The sequence below is a fragment of the Jaculus jaculus genome, chromosome 1 (assembly GCF_020740685.1).
Source record: "Jaculus jaculus isolate mJacJac1 chromosome 1, mJacJac1.mat.Y.cur, whole genome shotgun sequence".
In the NCBI taxonomy this organism is placed as follows: domain Eukaryota; kingdom Metazoa; phylum Chordata; class Mammalia; order Rodentia; family Dipodidae; genus Jaculus; species Jaculus jaculus.
In genome coordinates, this window is record NC_059102.1 from 132,692,292 (window position 1) to 132,705,794 (window position 13,503).

The window sequence follows — 13,503 nt, forward strand, 5'->3', positions numbered from 1 at the left end:
TATCACTTTAGGTTGTTTGGAGCCTAGATGGTTCCTAGTTTTCCCCAGGAGTGGGAAATGGGTGGCCTTCCCTCCTGTGACTCCTGGCCCAGTTTAGTGAGGGAGACCTGCACTGGCCCAAAAAGCACCAATTCTGCCTTGGCATGTAGCTCTGAGTCAACAGTCCTGATAAACAGCCCATTTCCTGGGGCTGCAGGAACAAAGCCCGTGGCTGCTGCCGAGGGATCTGTCTGCCCCCCTCTTCCTGAAACAGCTGTTTATTCTTTTGACAGGAGCTGGAACGCAGTACCTTCTCTTCCTCTGAGCCCTGCCTCCTTCTGCGGGCTGGAGCTCAGTAGAACCGTAGTTTTGCCTTTTGCTCTGCAGGGAACACAGCGGACAATGAGGTATGTTGAAAGGATGGGCTTGCTGGGAACTGCTGCTGAATGGACCCCTACTGGAGAGGATTCTCACTCTCCCCATAACCTCTCCCAGGTCCCCTCAGTAGTTTTAGAAAGAGACAAAGTCCTTTCCCCAACAATGGACCTGGAGGCTGGAGCTGGCGGGATGTTGGCTCAGGGACTTTCATTGTAAGTTCCACTCTATTCTGCTTCTCCTGGCTGGAGCCTTTAGGGCTTGGCTGGCTGGGGCTTCAAACTGCAGTAATCTGTGCAGGATTCAAGCTGTCAATATTGGATGGGGGGGCGGGGGAGCGGGGAGGTATTGGGGCCTAGGGCAATGAATTCTGGTAGGATACAAAGCCTCTTTAGGATGGTGTGGCATCTCTTGAGTCATATCTATTGCTTTGGAAAACTCCCTCTGAGTGTGATTCCTGGGCCAGGCAGCCTGGACAAGCAGAAGCTGGGTCCAGGCTTTTCATTTCCTGAAGAGGACTCAGCAACAGAAGCGCTGCAAGATGCCGCTCAGACCAGGTTGTGCTGTGTGTGATGGCTGGGGTGACAGCTGGCTGTGTATTTTGTCTAAGACCAGCTCTCATTCTCCCCAGTCTGTGTTTATATTGACCTTCACAATGAAAAGGGCGACTGGAAAGAGGCCTCCCTACCCTTTTCCCTATGGTCCGCTCCAAAGATAGGCTTTAGAATACGGCACAGTCCCAGTGGCAAGAATGGGGCCCGAAGGCAGAAAGTCTGACCTTAAGCCCTGATGCTTCTGGGTGTTCACTGCAAGCTCAGACAAGCCACTTCCTTTAGCTGAAGCTCAGTCTGAGCCACAAAGCAGAGCCAAAGCCACTGTATTGACGCCAGCCACTGTGAGATGTAGGCCAGTGACAGGAGGGAGGACGCCCCACACCATGTACTCAGGTGGCACTTTGACCGTGGTCAAAGATGGAACAAATTGGGATCCCCAGTTGGTCCAAGGAAAAGCTGACCCTTAGAGGCTCAGGCCAGCATTTGGCCAGCTTTGGGTCAGGAACTATGCTGTAGCCATCTGTGGCAAATGGAGACCACACACCCAGAGATGCGGACAATGAATTTGTGGATGAGTTCAGTGATGTATCAGTGGTTGGAAGGGTACTAGAGGCTGATTTCTTGAATCTGAATGTGAACCCCAGCACTGTATATATACTGAGTGAACTCCAACCAGCTGCTTTTCTGAACCTGTTTTCCTGTCTGTAAAATGGAATGAATAACACAACAATTTCATAGAACTGCTGTGGCAGAACTGAGAAACCACTGGATAAGGGTTTAGCCCAAAGCCTGGTCTGGTTTAGTCAAGAAGGATCTAGACATTTGTGGGCTAGAAGCTAATTCAGTTGGGGGTAGGGAAAGCACTTTAAGAAAAAGCACTCAAGTTGTAAATAAAATATTAAGCATAGGGCTGGAGAGATGGCTTAGTGGTTAAAGCACATGCCTGCAAAGTCCAAGGACCCATGTTCAATTTTCCCAATCCCACGTAAGCCAGACACACAGGGTGATGCAGGCACAAGTCGCACATGCCCACTAGGTGACACACGCGCACAAGTTGGCTCATCATGTGCGCAAGACGGCCTATGTGCCTAACGTTCAATTACAGTAGCTGGAGGCCCCGCTGCACCAATTTTCTCTCTCTCTTTTTCTCTCACTTGATCTCTCACTCTCTCTTATAAAAAGTAAAAAAAAAGGCCAGTCTGTTGGGCTTGTCTCAAAAAAAAAAAAAATACTAATCACAGCAGCAAATATTAAGACTATAAAGAGGGATATCATAGCATGTAATGTGACAAAACCCCAAAAAGTATGTTATCAAGATGATGGGGAAAAAATACAGAACTGATGAACTATGTGTAGCTGCTAATGCACTCCCTGTAGTTTGGCTACATACTTTCTGATTGCCTCAGTGTCCCACCAAGAATGTCCCAGTATCATTTTCAACAGAGGAAAAGCCAAGTGAATCCAGTTCCCTCCAGCATGGCTACTCAACAGTTACTGTTTTCTTCTGAGCATAGGGCAGAGTTGCTTTTGGCTCCGCAGTTTGTTGTTGGTGATGCCACGTCTGGAAAGCTCTGAACAGCTTCTTGCTTAGGTGGCTTCAGCTGGGTTAGGTCCGTCCTTTGCTGCTGCCAGGTGGGGGAAGCGCTGGAGCATTGTGAGCCCTGAGCAGGAAGCAGAGCGGTATGTTTCTTGCCCTTGGTGTCTGAGGGAGGGTCCGGGGCGCTGCACAAGATCATGGGACCTTGAAACGTGAACAAGTTGGAGTTAGCCCCAGACAGTTGCCAGAGCTAGATAGGGGTGCCCTGGGCTCTGTCTGTTCTAGGAAGCACCTGAGATATTCCCACCTCCACATGAGAAGTATAAGGCCCTGTTTTGTAAGGAAATCCTTGCAATAAAGGACACTAGTGCTTAAGCATTGCCAGGCCCGGTAAGCCATCGTCATTGATTGGTCAAATAACCTATCATTCAACCATCCTGTCAAGAAATTTCACATACGGGCCTTGGCAACACGGCGAACTCTTGCGCCTAAGGGACTCGTCCTTGCGAAAAAGGAAGTCTTCAGTCCTGTAGCTCATTTCTCATCCAGGTGGGTCCTGAGTGAACCAGGAAAGCTGGCAGGGGATATCTAAGCCCAAAGGGGGCGTTGGAGACTTTTTGACCAGGTAACTCCATCCTCCTGGGTAAGAGAGTGACCCTGGGTTTGGGTCTCCTGCAGAGATGGGTCCCAGCCTGTTCTCCCACCTGAGAATGGTGCAGGCACTGGGTATACTCTGCATTCTTGCCCTAGGGGAGGCAGAGTGGGGCTTTATCTCAAGCCCTCAAGGGAAAGTGGCCTCACCCGGGCTGCTCTGTGAGGTGCCCTCCTGCAGAACAGGGATTCCTCTCAGGACTCTGGTTTCACAACATATGGTTACAGGCCACTGGGGAAAATAAGCTTTACAGGCACGATTTACTTCTGTCCTTTCCTGTTACTATTAATTTATTATTACTTTTTTTTTTTTTTCAAGGTAGAGTTTCACTCTAGCCCAGGCTGACCTTGAACTCATGGCGATCCTCTTACCTCTGCCTCCCAAGAGCTGGGATTAAAGGCATGCAGCACGACGCCCGGCCTATTATTTATTTTTTAAAAAATATTATCTATGAAAGCCTGGTGTGGTGGTACATGCCTTTAATACCAGCACTAGGGAGGAAGAGGTGGGAGGATCGCCATGAGTTTAAGGCTACCCTGAGAGACTACATAGTGAATTCCAGGTCAGCTTGGGCTAGAGTGAGACCCTACCTTGAAACATACACACATATAAATTTATGAGATGGAGAGATAGCTCACCAGTTAAGGTGCTTGCCTTCAGAGCCTAATGACCTGAGTTCAACTCCCTAGTACCCACGTAAAGCCAGATGCACAAAGTGGCACATGTACCTGGAGTCCATTTGCAGTGGCTGGAGGCCCTGGTGCCCCATTCTCTCTGCCTGTCTCTCTCCTATCTCTCTCTGCTTGTGGCTCTGTGGTGGAACAGGACTGAAGTGCCTCAGGGCTTGCATTAGTGCTTTGTTCAGTCCACCACATACACACAGGGGTCACATGCCAGGTGCCATGGGCTGTGCCAGTCTGAACCCAGTATCCCACTTAACTGAGGCTCCCGTAGAGCTGGGCCAGTTTCCTGGGGAGAAAGGGATGAGTTCCAGGCCACAGTGGTGGATCACAGAGGCTGATCAGAAGATCTGGTTTCTTCTACCACTCAGCCTGCCTGTTCCCTGCTCTCCCGGATCATGGATTTTCCCAAAGCAGCTGAGCAGCCCAGCTATTCAGCTGAGAGATTCACCTTTCCCCTGATTATGAAAAGGAGTAAACAGGGTCCCCTCATCTTCCCTCCAGGGAGGAATTAATTCTCTTTGGGAGGCATACTTTCACTTCTTCAGCTCGGGGTGGTTATGTGAGGTTCTCTGACGGGGTGTACGTTGTTCTGTGAGGGTAGAGTGAAGGCAGATGGAAGAAGCGTCACAGAGTGGCCCTGCCTTGGGAAATGCCCCTAGAGCCCCGACCTGTTCCAGGCATGGGGGTGTCAGTGCCTTCATGTTCAAATCCATGCAGGAGCCCAGCTCTGCATGGGCCGTCTGGGAGTGGCCTGGGGGGAAGCAGCTCAAATGAGGCCAGAGGATGGAGCTAGAGAGGATGACAAGAGCATTAAGTCAGAAGGTCTCAGAGATGGCAGAAGGGCTCTCTACTGTCACAGCCTGTGCAGCTGCAGCTGGCTGAGGTAGATCACCCAGGGGTGGGGCCATACCCCTCCCAAAACGAAATGTTGGTATTCAACAGCCAGAATCTGTGCTTTGGGTCCCTTGTGTGCACTTGGAATCTAACCAGTGTTTCTTACCTGATAGGGAAGATAGTCAACCAAACCACAAAACTTCGGAATTATAGTTTTGTTTTTTTTTTTTTTTTTTTTGGTTTTCGAGGTAGGGATTCACTGTAGTCCAGACTGACCTGGAATTCCTATGTAGTCTCAGGGTGGCCTTGAGCTCACGGTGATCCTCCTACCTCTGTCTCCTGAATGCTGGGATTAAAGGCGTGTGCCACCACGCCTGGCTCAGAATTATAGTTTTGAGAATTCTGAGGAAAAAAAAAACATGGGAGAAGGACTTTTAGGCCATGTTGGCTGCCAAATGCCTCATTTTCATCTGGGGGTGGGGAGATGTTAAAGGACCCACTGGCCACCCCGCCAACTCTTTCTTCCCTGGAGTCCTGGTTTTCCGATTTAGGACGTATGTCATGTTCATTTCTCCATTTCTAGTGCTTTGCTAAAGGCTGCAGAATTGGCTCACTCAGACAGTTTTCAATTTGCAAGGCTTGCTACAGAGTGATGATTGGCCACAGCAAGAGTGAGTGGATTTGAACCATCCAGTAAGTCCGGAAAGCAAGGGGGTGCCTCTAATGCTAATTCCTGAGTTTTAAACAAGGAACACACCTGCGTGTCTGGGGCAGGGATTAGGAGATAGACCTACCACGGCTGTCCCTGGTGGCAGGGCCAGTGTTCTCTCGGTGTTTTCACGTGACTCTGTTTAAGATGCCTTCTGACTGGGAGGTGGCTTGCTCTTGCTCCTCAGCAGATGAAGGAGGTAGGGCCGAGACATGCTCTCGCCTCCCAGCACCCACTGCGGGTTGTAGCAGTGCCTGGGGCTTGATCAGGGAAAATCAAAGTTAGTCCCACTTTTCAGCAGCTCGTAATCAGGCTGAGGCTCAGAACAGATGGGTATGCCTCCAGAGTCCCTCATTTGCATCCATTTACACTTCATTATATAACATGCTCTTATTCCAGAACGCTCCTCTTTGTCAAATATGTTTTGAGCACTTGCTAAGTACCAGGTATCATGCTGTCTCTTAGTCCTCCCAACAGCCTGTTTTGTGAACACCAGTAACAAAAAGTACATATGTACATTTTAATATGTATGTTTTAACACTTGTCCTGTGTTAAGGCATTTTCCTGGAAGTCATCACTATTTTTTTGGGGGGGGTAACGTTTCACAAATATGTGTGTCATCCTTATGTGGGGGCCATGCTAATCTTCTCCCTGTCATTATGATTTTACTATAGGTACTGCCCAGACAAGCACTCTTGTTTGTTTTTTTGAGACGTGCTATTGTTTCGTTGTCTAGGCTGGTCTCAAACTTGCAGTCCTCCCCCTGCCTCAGCTTCCTAAGTGCTGGGTTAAATTTTTCACTATTTTTACTCCCATTTTTTCAAAATAAGGAAATCAATTTAATTTCATCCAGTAAAATTCCCTAGTCCCTGATATGAAACCCTGGACCCAACTATGTTCAAATTCAGACTATTTTGGATGTAGACTGCTTGTCCTATGTTAATGTAGCATTCCCAGGAAAAAATTATAGACTTGGCCAGACATCGTGGCCCATACCTTTAATCCTAACACTTGGGGAGGGGGAGACAGGATGAACCCTGACACTTACTGCCTAGCTAGTCTTGGGAGGCAGAGGTAGGAGGAATGCTGTTAGTTTGAGGCCACACTGAGATTATTACATAGTGAATTCCAGGTCAGCCTAGACTAGAGTCAGACACTACCTTGAAAAAAAAAAGAAAGAAAAGAAAAGAAAAAGAAAAAGAAAAAAACAGAAAAAAAATAAGTAAATAAAAAGATTACAGCCTTGTGTCAGTTGGAGCTTTGATGCTGATTGAATTACAAAAAGATGTTTGGTTTTCAGAGCTTTTTGGAGTTGTGACGAGTACTGTACGTTTTCTTGTGTCAGAGGTAGTTTGCTAGATAGGTTGGCACATGTCTTTAATGCCAGCACTGGGGAGGCAGAGGTAGGAGAATTGCTGAGAGCGCAAGGGCAGCCTGAGGCTACAGAGTGAGTTCCAGGTCAGCCTGGGCTGGAGCGAGACCCTGCCTCAGAAACCCAAAAACAACAGCAAAATGTTAGCTCTCAAATTCCACCTCACTGCCACATCCTCAAATGGAGACCTTTTTCCCTCCTCCCCCTTTTGGTGTGTGTATATGTGTAATGTGTGTGTGCATGTGTGTATGAGTGTTTATATATATGTGTGCACATTTGTATGTGTATCCATGTGCACGTGGGTGCAGAGGCCAGAGGTAGATGTTGGGTATCTTTCTTTTTCCCATCTTAATTTATTGAGAGTCAGGTTCTTTTCTATTTTTTTTTTTTTTTTTTTTTTTTGGTTTTCCAAGGTAGGGTCTCACGGCTCACCGTCTCACTCTAGTTCAGGCTGACCTGGAATTCACTATGGAGTCTCAGGGTGGCGTCAAACTCATAGTGATCCTCCTACCTCTGCCTCCTGAGTGCTGGGATTAAAGGCATGCCTGGCTCAAGTCAGGTTCTTATTACGGAACCCAGGACTCAGTGATTCTGCCAGACTAGCTAGGCAGTAAGTGTCAGGGTTCATCCTGTCTCCCCCTCCCCACTGCTGGGATTATAGACTCATGCCATCATGCTCAGCTCTTACATGGGCACTAGGCATATGAGCTTAGATCGTCCCGCTTGTGTGGCAGGCACTTTTTCCACAGAGCCATCTCCTTGGATGGAGATCTCAGTGCTGTCAAAGCCAGGGCATGTCTACCTCTCCGTCTGGCACTATCGTTGCAGACTTCAAGCAGCTCATGCCAGTAGTGGGTCTGAGCTGCAACAGGCTTCTGCAAGGGGTGACTGTGCCATGGGCCCTGGCCTGTGTGCACCAGTTCACATGGTGCCTACAGGGCAGAAGTCCAAGACTGAGGTTTACGTGTGGTCCAGCCGGCCCATGCTCTCAAATGTCACCCACCATAGTGATACTGAAAGTTGAAACTTGGGCCCAGAGCCCTTACTGGGGGTCTGCCACCCCACCACCACTACTTCAGCCTTGTTCCAATCTCTCTGATACAAAATGGTATATATATATTTTCTTTTTCAACTTTGTTTGGGGCAATTTTGTTTATACTTAGTTGCTGGGTTTTGTGTGTGCGTTTCTCTCCCCCACACCAACCTGTTAGTGATACTATTCTCAAAGGAATCTCATCCCTTTCCTGCATTTTAAAATCATGTCTTCATTCCCTGGGACCCAACGTCCATGTCTAGCCTCTCTTGATAACCCAATTGAAGCACGTTTCAGCCATTCTCCTCCCAGCACCCTTCCAGCCACAGTTTCACGCAGCAATCCAAAACTGTCTATGAGGGTGCGTATGTACTGATGGTTTGCTGGGAGGTAGGTTGAGCTCGATGGGGCACTGTGAAGACTAGACTGCCAAAGACCAGAATCATTTTCTCCCCTGAGCAAGGAACACGTGGTCAGTGCTCCAGAGGTAGCAGAGTTTAGGGAATAGAGTGGCTCCCCACAAATGAACTGTTGTAAGGCATAACTAACTGAATTGGCCTAATTCGCCATGGTTGGTTTATATGATTTAAAGTGAAATACACTCCTCAATTCTAATTAATTATCCATAATGTCTCTTTTTAGAGAACATGTGGATTTCAAAAGCCATCTCTCACTCTGAACTTCATTTATTTTTTAGTTTTTGAACTTCATTTATTTAACCGATTTCCCTTTCTGTTCCCCCCCCCCCACAGGAGAAAATAATGAATGTCAAAGGAAAAGTAATTCTGTCGATGCTGGTTGTCTCAACTGTGGTGGTTGTGTTTTGGGAATATATCAACAGGTAATTATGAAATAGGATGGAATTATGTAGATGAAAATATTGCTATGGCTCTGTTTTACTAGTATTAACCAAGTTACCAAGCCTAGTAAAAATGAGGATCAACTCAGGCTGGAGAGATGGCTTAGTAGTTAAGGCTAAAAAAAAAAAAGCCTAGGGACCCAGGTTCATTTCTTCAGTACCCATGTAAGCCAGATGCACAATGAAGTGCATGTATCTGGAGTTCGTTTGCAGTGGCTAGAGGCCCTGACATGCCTATTCTCTCCCTCTCTTCTCTCTCTCTCTCCTTCTGTCACTTTGTCTCTCTCTCAAGCAAGTAAATAAATAAAATATTTTTTAAAATTAGAATGAAGCAAAACCATCTTTGATAAAGGGCCCCACCTTTCCCATGTTCCTGAGCCCTAGATGGTCTTTACAATCAGACCTTTCAAGTAACTTCAAGCTCATTAATTATCTTCTTTTCTGTTGTACTCTAATTGCCCTGATTTCTGTAACAATAGCTAGACTCACACAGAGGTCACCTTAAACCAAAAATGCAATGTCAAGTGATTTGTATGATCAGAAAAAGTTTGCTTAGACAACTTTCAGAGGTTGGGCTGGAGAGATGACTCAGTGGTTAAAGGCTCTTGCTTGAAAAGCCAAAGCCTGATGGCCCAGATTTGATTTCCCAGTACCCATGTGAAGCCAGATGCACAAAGTAGTGCACGTATCTGGAGTTTGTTTGCAGTGGCAAGAGGCCTGGCACGTCCATCCCGCCGCCTCCCCCCTTTTCATTATGTCTCAGCTTGCAAATAAATAATTTTTCCTTTTTTTAACTTTGTTTGTTTGTTTCTTTCTTTTCTTTTCTTTTTTTTTTTTTTTTTTTTTTTTTTTTTTTTTTTTTTTTTTGGTTTTTTGAGGTTGGGTCTCTCTCTAGCCCAGGCTGACCTGGAATTCACCATGGAGTCTCAGGGTGGCCTCGAACTCACTGTGATCCTCCTATCTCTGCCTCCCAAGTGCTGGGATTAAAGGCGTGCACCACCACGCCTGGCTTCCTTTTTTAATTTTCAAAGGCCCAGGGAGATGGCTCAGCAAGTAAGAGTGCAGGCTGCGTGAGAATGAGGGCCTGAGTTTTACCCTCAGCACCTACGTGAAAACCCAGGCATGGCTGTGCAGGCCTGTGTAGCATCGCAGCACTGGGCAGGGACAGAAACAGAATGATGGCTGTGAGCCAATCTAACTGAAAAATTGGGAGCTCCGGGTGCAGTGAGGGGCTCAGTTTCAGGGAAATAAGGTAGACTAGCAATAGAGGATATCTGACATCTTCCTTTGGTCTCCTGCATCTGCATGTGGATTACCACACGCACACACACACACACACACAGGCTCTTTAATTTTTTTTTTTTTTTTAAGTTAGAAATTTCAAGCCAGCTATGGTGACACATGCCTGTAATCCCAACACTAGTGAGGCTAAGCTATTTGCAGAGTTTAAAGGTGCAATTCAAATTGTTGACTTTCGTTACAAAAATACATACTGAATTGCTGGTGATTCATTTGTGGCTGGTTGAAACATTCCTGTCCTCTTCCCTCCTCCTCTCCCCTCACCTGTCCTCTCCTTTCTTGTCTTCGCCTCCTCCTTCCCCTTCTTAACTTGGAAAGCAGAATGAGCTAAGTGTTCCTGAGCTATCCGATCCATCTGTGCTGGCTGTGTGCTGCTTGAACCTCCAGTGCACACCCCAGCAGGAGAGGCGTCTTGCTGCAGCGACGCTCCACAGGCAGCTACAGGAGGGCAGGAGGGCTTTGGCCCTTGCACAGCTCAGCCTTCGGCTTCCAGAAGTACTGCTGGACTGGACAACGCTGCCTCAGCACTATTACTATCTTGATAGTGAACTGTTTTGGAGGCTCAGAGTTGTTTTTTTGTTTTTTTTTTTTTGTGGTCTTGATTAGCATCGATGCTTGAATTCTAAAGTTTGATGAGCTGGCGGGACTGCTTTGGCTACAAAAGGGAAACTGAATGTTTCAGTGCATTAATAACAGGAACAACCAGTCTCCCTTCAGAGCAGAGAAGCAGTGAAGGTCAAGGCGGGGCTTGCATCAAATCACTTCTACAGTGTTCTTGTTTTGCTCTGAGTAACCAGTTTTGAGAAAAACACAAGTTTGTGTGTGTGACCAATTTAAAAGGTCTAGAAATTTGGTCTTTTGAACTGTAGAAGAAACTGGTTCAAAATAGAGATGACTCACAAGTTGGGTGTGGGGACCCTGGGACTGCCTGGTTGGTCCTGGGCTGCCACTCACCTCCTTGGTGACTTTGTGTAAGTTACTCAGTCACTTTGCTCTTCAGTTTCCCTGCTTTTAAAAATGGGGACATAATCCCAGCACTCAGGAGGCAGAGGTAGGAGGATTGCTGTGAGTTCGAGGCCACCCTGAGACTCCATAGTGAATTCTAGGTCAGCCTGGGCTAGAACGAGACCCTACCTCAGAAAACAAAAAAAAAAAAAAAAAAAAAAAAAAAAAGGGAACAGCCAGGCATGGTGGTGCACAACTTTAATCCCAGAATTCAGAAGGCTGAGGTAGGAAGGTCACCGTGTATTTGAGGCCAGCCTGGGGCTATCAAGTGGGTTCCTTCCTGTTCAGCCTGGGCTGGAGTTCAGACCCTGATTTGAGAAAACAAAAATATAATAAAATAAATAAATGGGGGGGGGGATAATAGTGGTCTGGAGAGATGGCTTAGAGGTTAAGGCACATGCCTGCGAAGCCTAAAGACCCAGGTTCAATTCTCCAGGTCCCTTGTAAGCCAGATGCACATGGTGTCACATACATCTGGAGTTCGTTTGCAATGGCTAGAAGCCCTGGCACACCCATTCTCACGCTCTCTCTCTCTCACTGAAATAATAAAACAATCTTTAAATTTTTTTTTTAAAGAAACAGGGGGATAATAGCCAGGCATGATGTCTCATATCTGTAATCATCATACTTGAGAGGCTGAGGCAGGTGGACTGTGAGTCTGAAGTCAGCCTGGCTAAGTCATAAATTCAAGGCCAGCCTGGGCTATGGAGTGAAACTTTGTCTCAAAAAAACCCGAGCTCCTTCCAATCAGGAAAATGATAGTACCTGCCTCATAGGGGCGTTGGCAGGATTAAATGAATTGTGTGGATGTGGCAGTTGGAACAAAGCCTGAGACTTGTCATAAGGATCAAAGCATGCCAGCTATGCCAGGTGTGTTGGCACAGCCCACTGCAAGCTTAGCACTGGAGGCTGAGGCAGAAGCAGCACTGCAGTTTGAGTCCAGACTCTGACAGAGGCCCTATCTCGAAAGGTGGGGGTGGGGGTGTAGCTCAGCGGTAAAGTACCTGCCGCGCATGCGCAAGGCCCTGGGTTTCATCCCCAGTGCCACAAAAATCCAAACAAAACAACAGCCCCACACCCCACATGCTGTCACCATCATCTGTCAGCTCTGCTCATCATGGCAAAACGCCACTGCTTAGGTAGCTTCAACAAAAGGAGTTTATTTCTCCCAGCTCTAGACGCTGGGGATGAAGGGGTTGTCTGATGTAGTTCCCTAGTGAGGGCTCTTTCCTGGCTTGAAAGTAGCCTTCTTCTCTCAGTACCCACACATGGAGAACAAGCACGTTGTCATTTCTTCCTCCTTCTCAACCTGGAACTCACTCTGTAGCCAAGGATCCTCGTTTTTTGTTGTTTTTTTTTTTGGTTTTTTGTTTTTCAAGGTAGGGTCTCGCTCTAGCCCCGGCTGATTCACTATGTACTCTCAGGATGGCCTTTGAACTCACTGCGATCCAGAGAACTGGGATTAAAGACATGCACCACCATACCTGGCTTCTCTTCCTCCTCTTTTAAGGACACTTGTTCCATCGTGGCAATCCCATCCTTTCAATCTCATCTTAGCAGGACTACTTCTCAGAGGCTCCATCTCCCTTCCAGGGACCAGGCTTCAACATACAAATGTAGGGTGGCCTCAAACATTCACTCTGCAGTAAATGGCAGTAGCAGCATTTGTTCCAATAATGAAACAAGCCAAGGAGCTTCTGACAAATAGAAGGAAGAGCCCAATAGGAGAACAAGTGCCCTTTGGAGCTCCTTTTGGGAGCTGAAATCCTTGTTTGGATGAGCTGCAAGTTCTTCTGAATCTGAACTAGGTTAGACAACTTTGGTGTTTCGAGTTGTAGTCAGAATTGTAGCTCTCTACTTTAGTGGTTCACAGAATTTAAATATGGGTGCCAAAGGTTCAAATACACATTTTGTCATCGCTTAACTACATGTGAGCCAAGCCCCTTTGGGGTGCATGGTCTGGATGGAGCAAGATGTATGTATAAATAAGCAATAATATTGACATGGGAATTGAGAGCAGTGGATCTGTTCTCAGCTCTTGGATGGGTAATAACTCAGGAAGTAGGATGCTGGATGCTCACAGTCACAAAGAGCTCCCACTGAATTAGTGACCTTCTAGTTCTTGCCTTATGAATTTTGATGAATAAAATCCACAGACCAGAGGATAAAGTTTAGAAAGATTTAAAAAATATTTTTAAAAAACTTTTTTGTTTATTTTTATTTATTTATTTGAGAACGACAGACACACAGAGAGAGAGAGAGGAGAATGGGAGCTCCAGGGCCTCCAGCCACTGCAAACAAACTCCAGATGCATGCACCCCCTTGTGCATCTGGCTAATGTGAGTCCTGGGGAATCGAGCCTCGAACTGGGGTCCTTAGGCTTCACAGGCAAGCGCTTAACCATTAAGCCATCTCTCCAGCCCTAAAAAATATATATTTTTTTAAATTTTTATTAACATTTTCCATGATTATAAAATATATCCCATGGTAATTCCCTCCCTCCCCACCCCCACACTTTCCCGTTTGAAATAAAAATATTTTTATTTATTTATTTGGAAGGAAAGAGAAAGAGAATGAGCATACCAGGGCCTCTTGCTACTGCAAACAAACTC

At 46.7% G+C, this 13,503-nt stretch overlaps 1 protein-coding gene and 1 non-coding gene across 2 annotated transcripts in view; one reads left to right on the plus strand and one right to left on the minus strand.

Annotated features, from left to right (window-relative positions):
- Ggta1 (glycoprotein alpha-galactosyltransferase 1 (inactive)) overlaps nucleotides 1-13,503 on the plus strand; it is a 91,659-nt gene that overhangs the window by 53,397 nt on the left and 24,759 nt on the right. Inside the window, exons 2-3 of the mRNA XM_045141507.1 lie at nucleotides 273-386; nucleotides 8,481-8,569. Of these exons, the coding sequence (XP_044997442.1) occupies nucleotides 8,490-8,569 (80 nt within the window). The 5' untranslated portion in view covers nucleotides 273-386; nucleotides 8,481-8,489. The remainder of the gene's footprint in view (nucleotides 1-272; nucleotides 387-8,480; nucleotides 8,570-13,503) is intronic.
- On the minus strand, nucleotides 5,910-6,016 carry LOC123458326. The gene has a single exon (XR_006635603.1). It is a non-coding gene; the product is annotated as a U6 spliceosomal RNA (small nuclear RNA).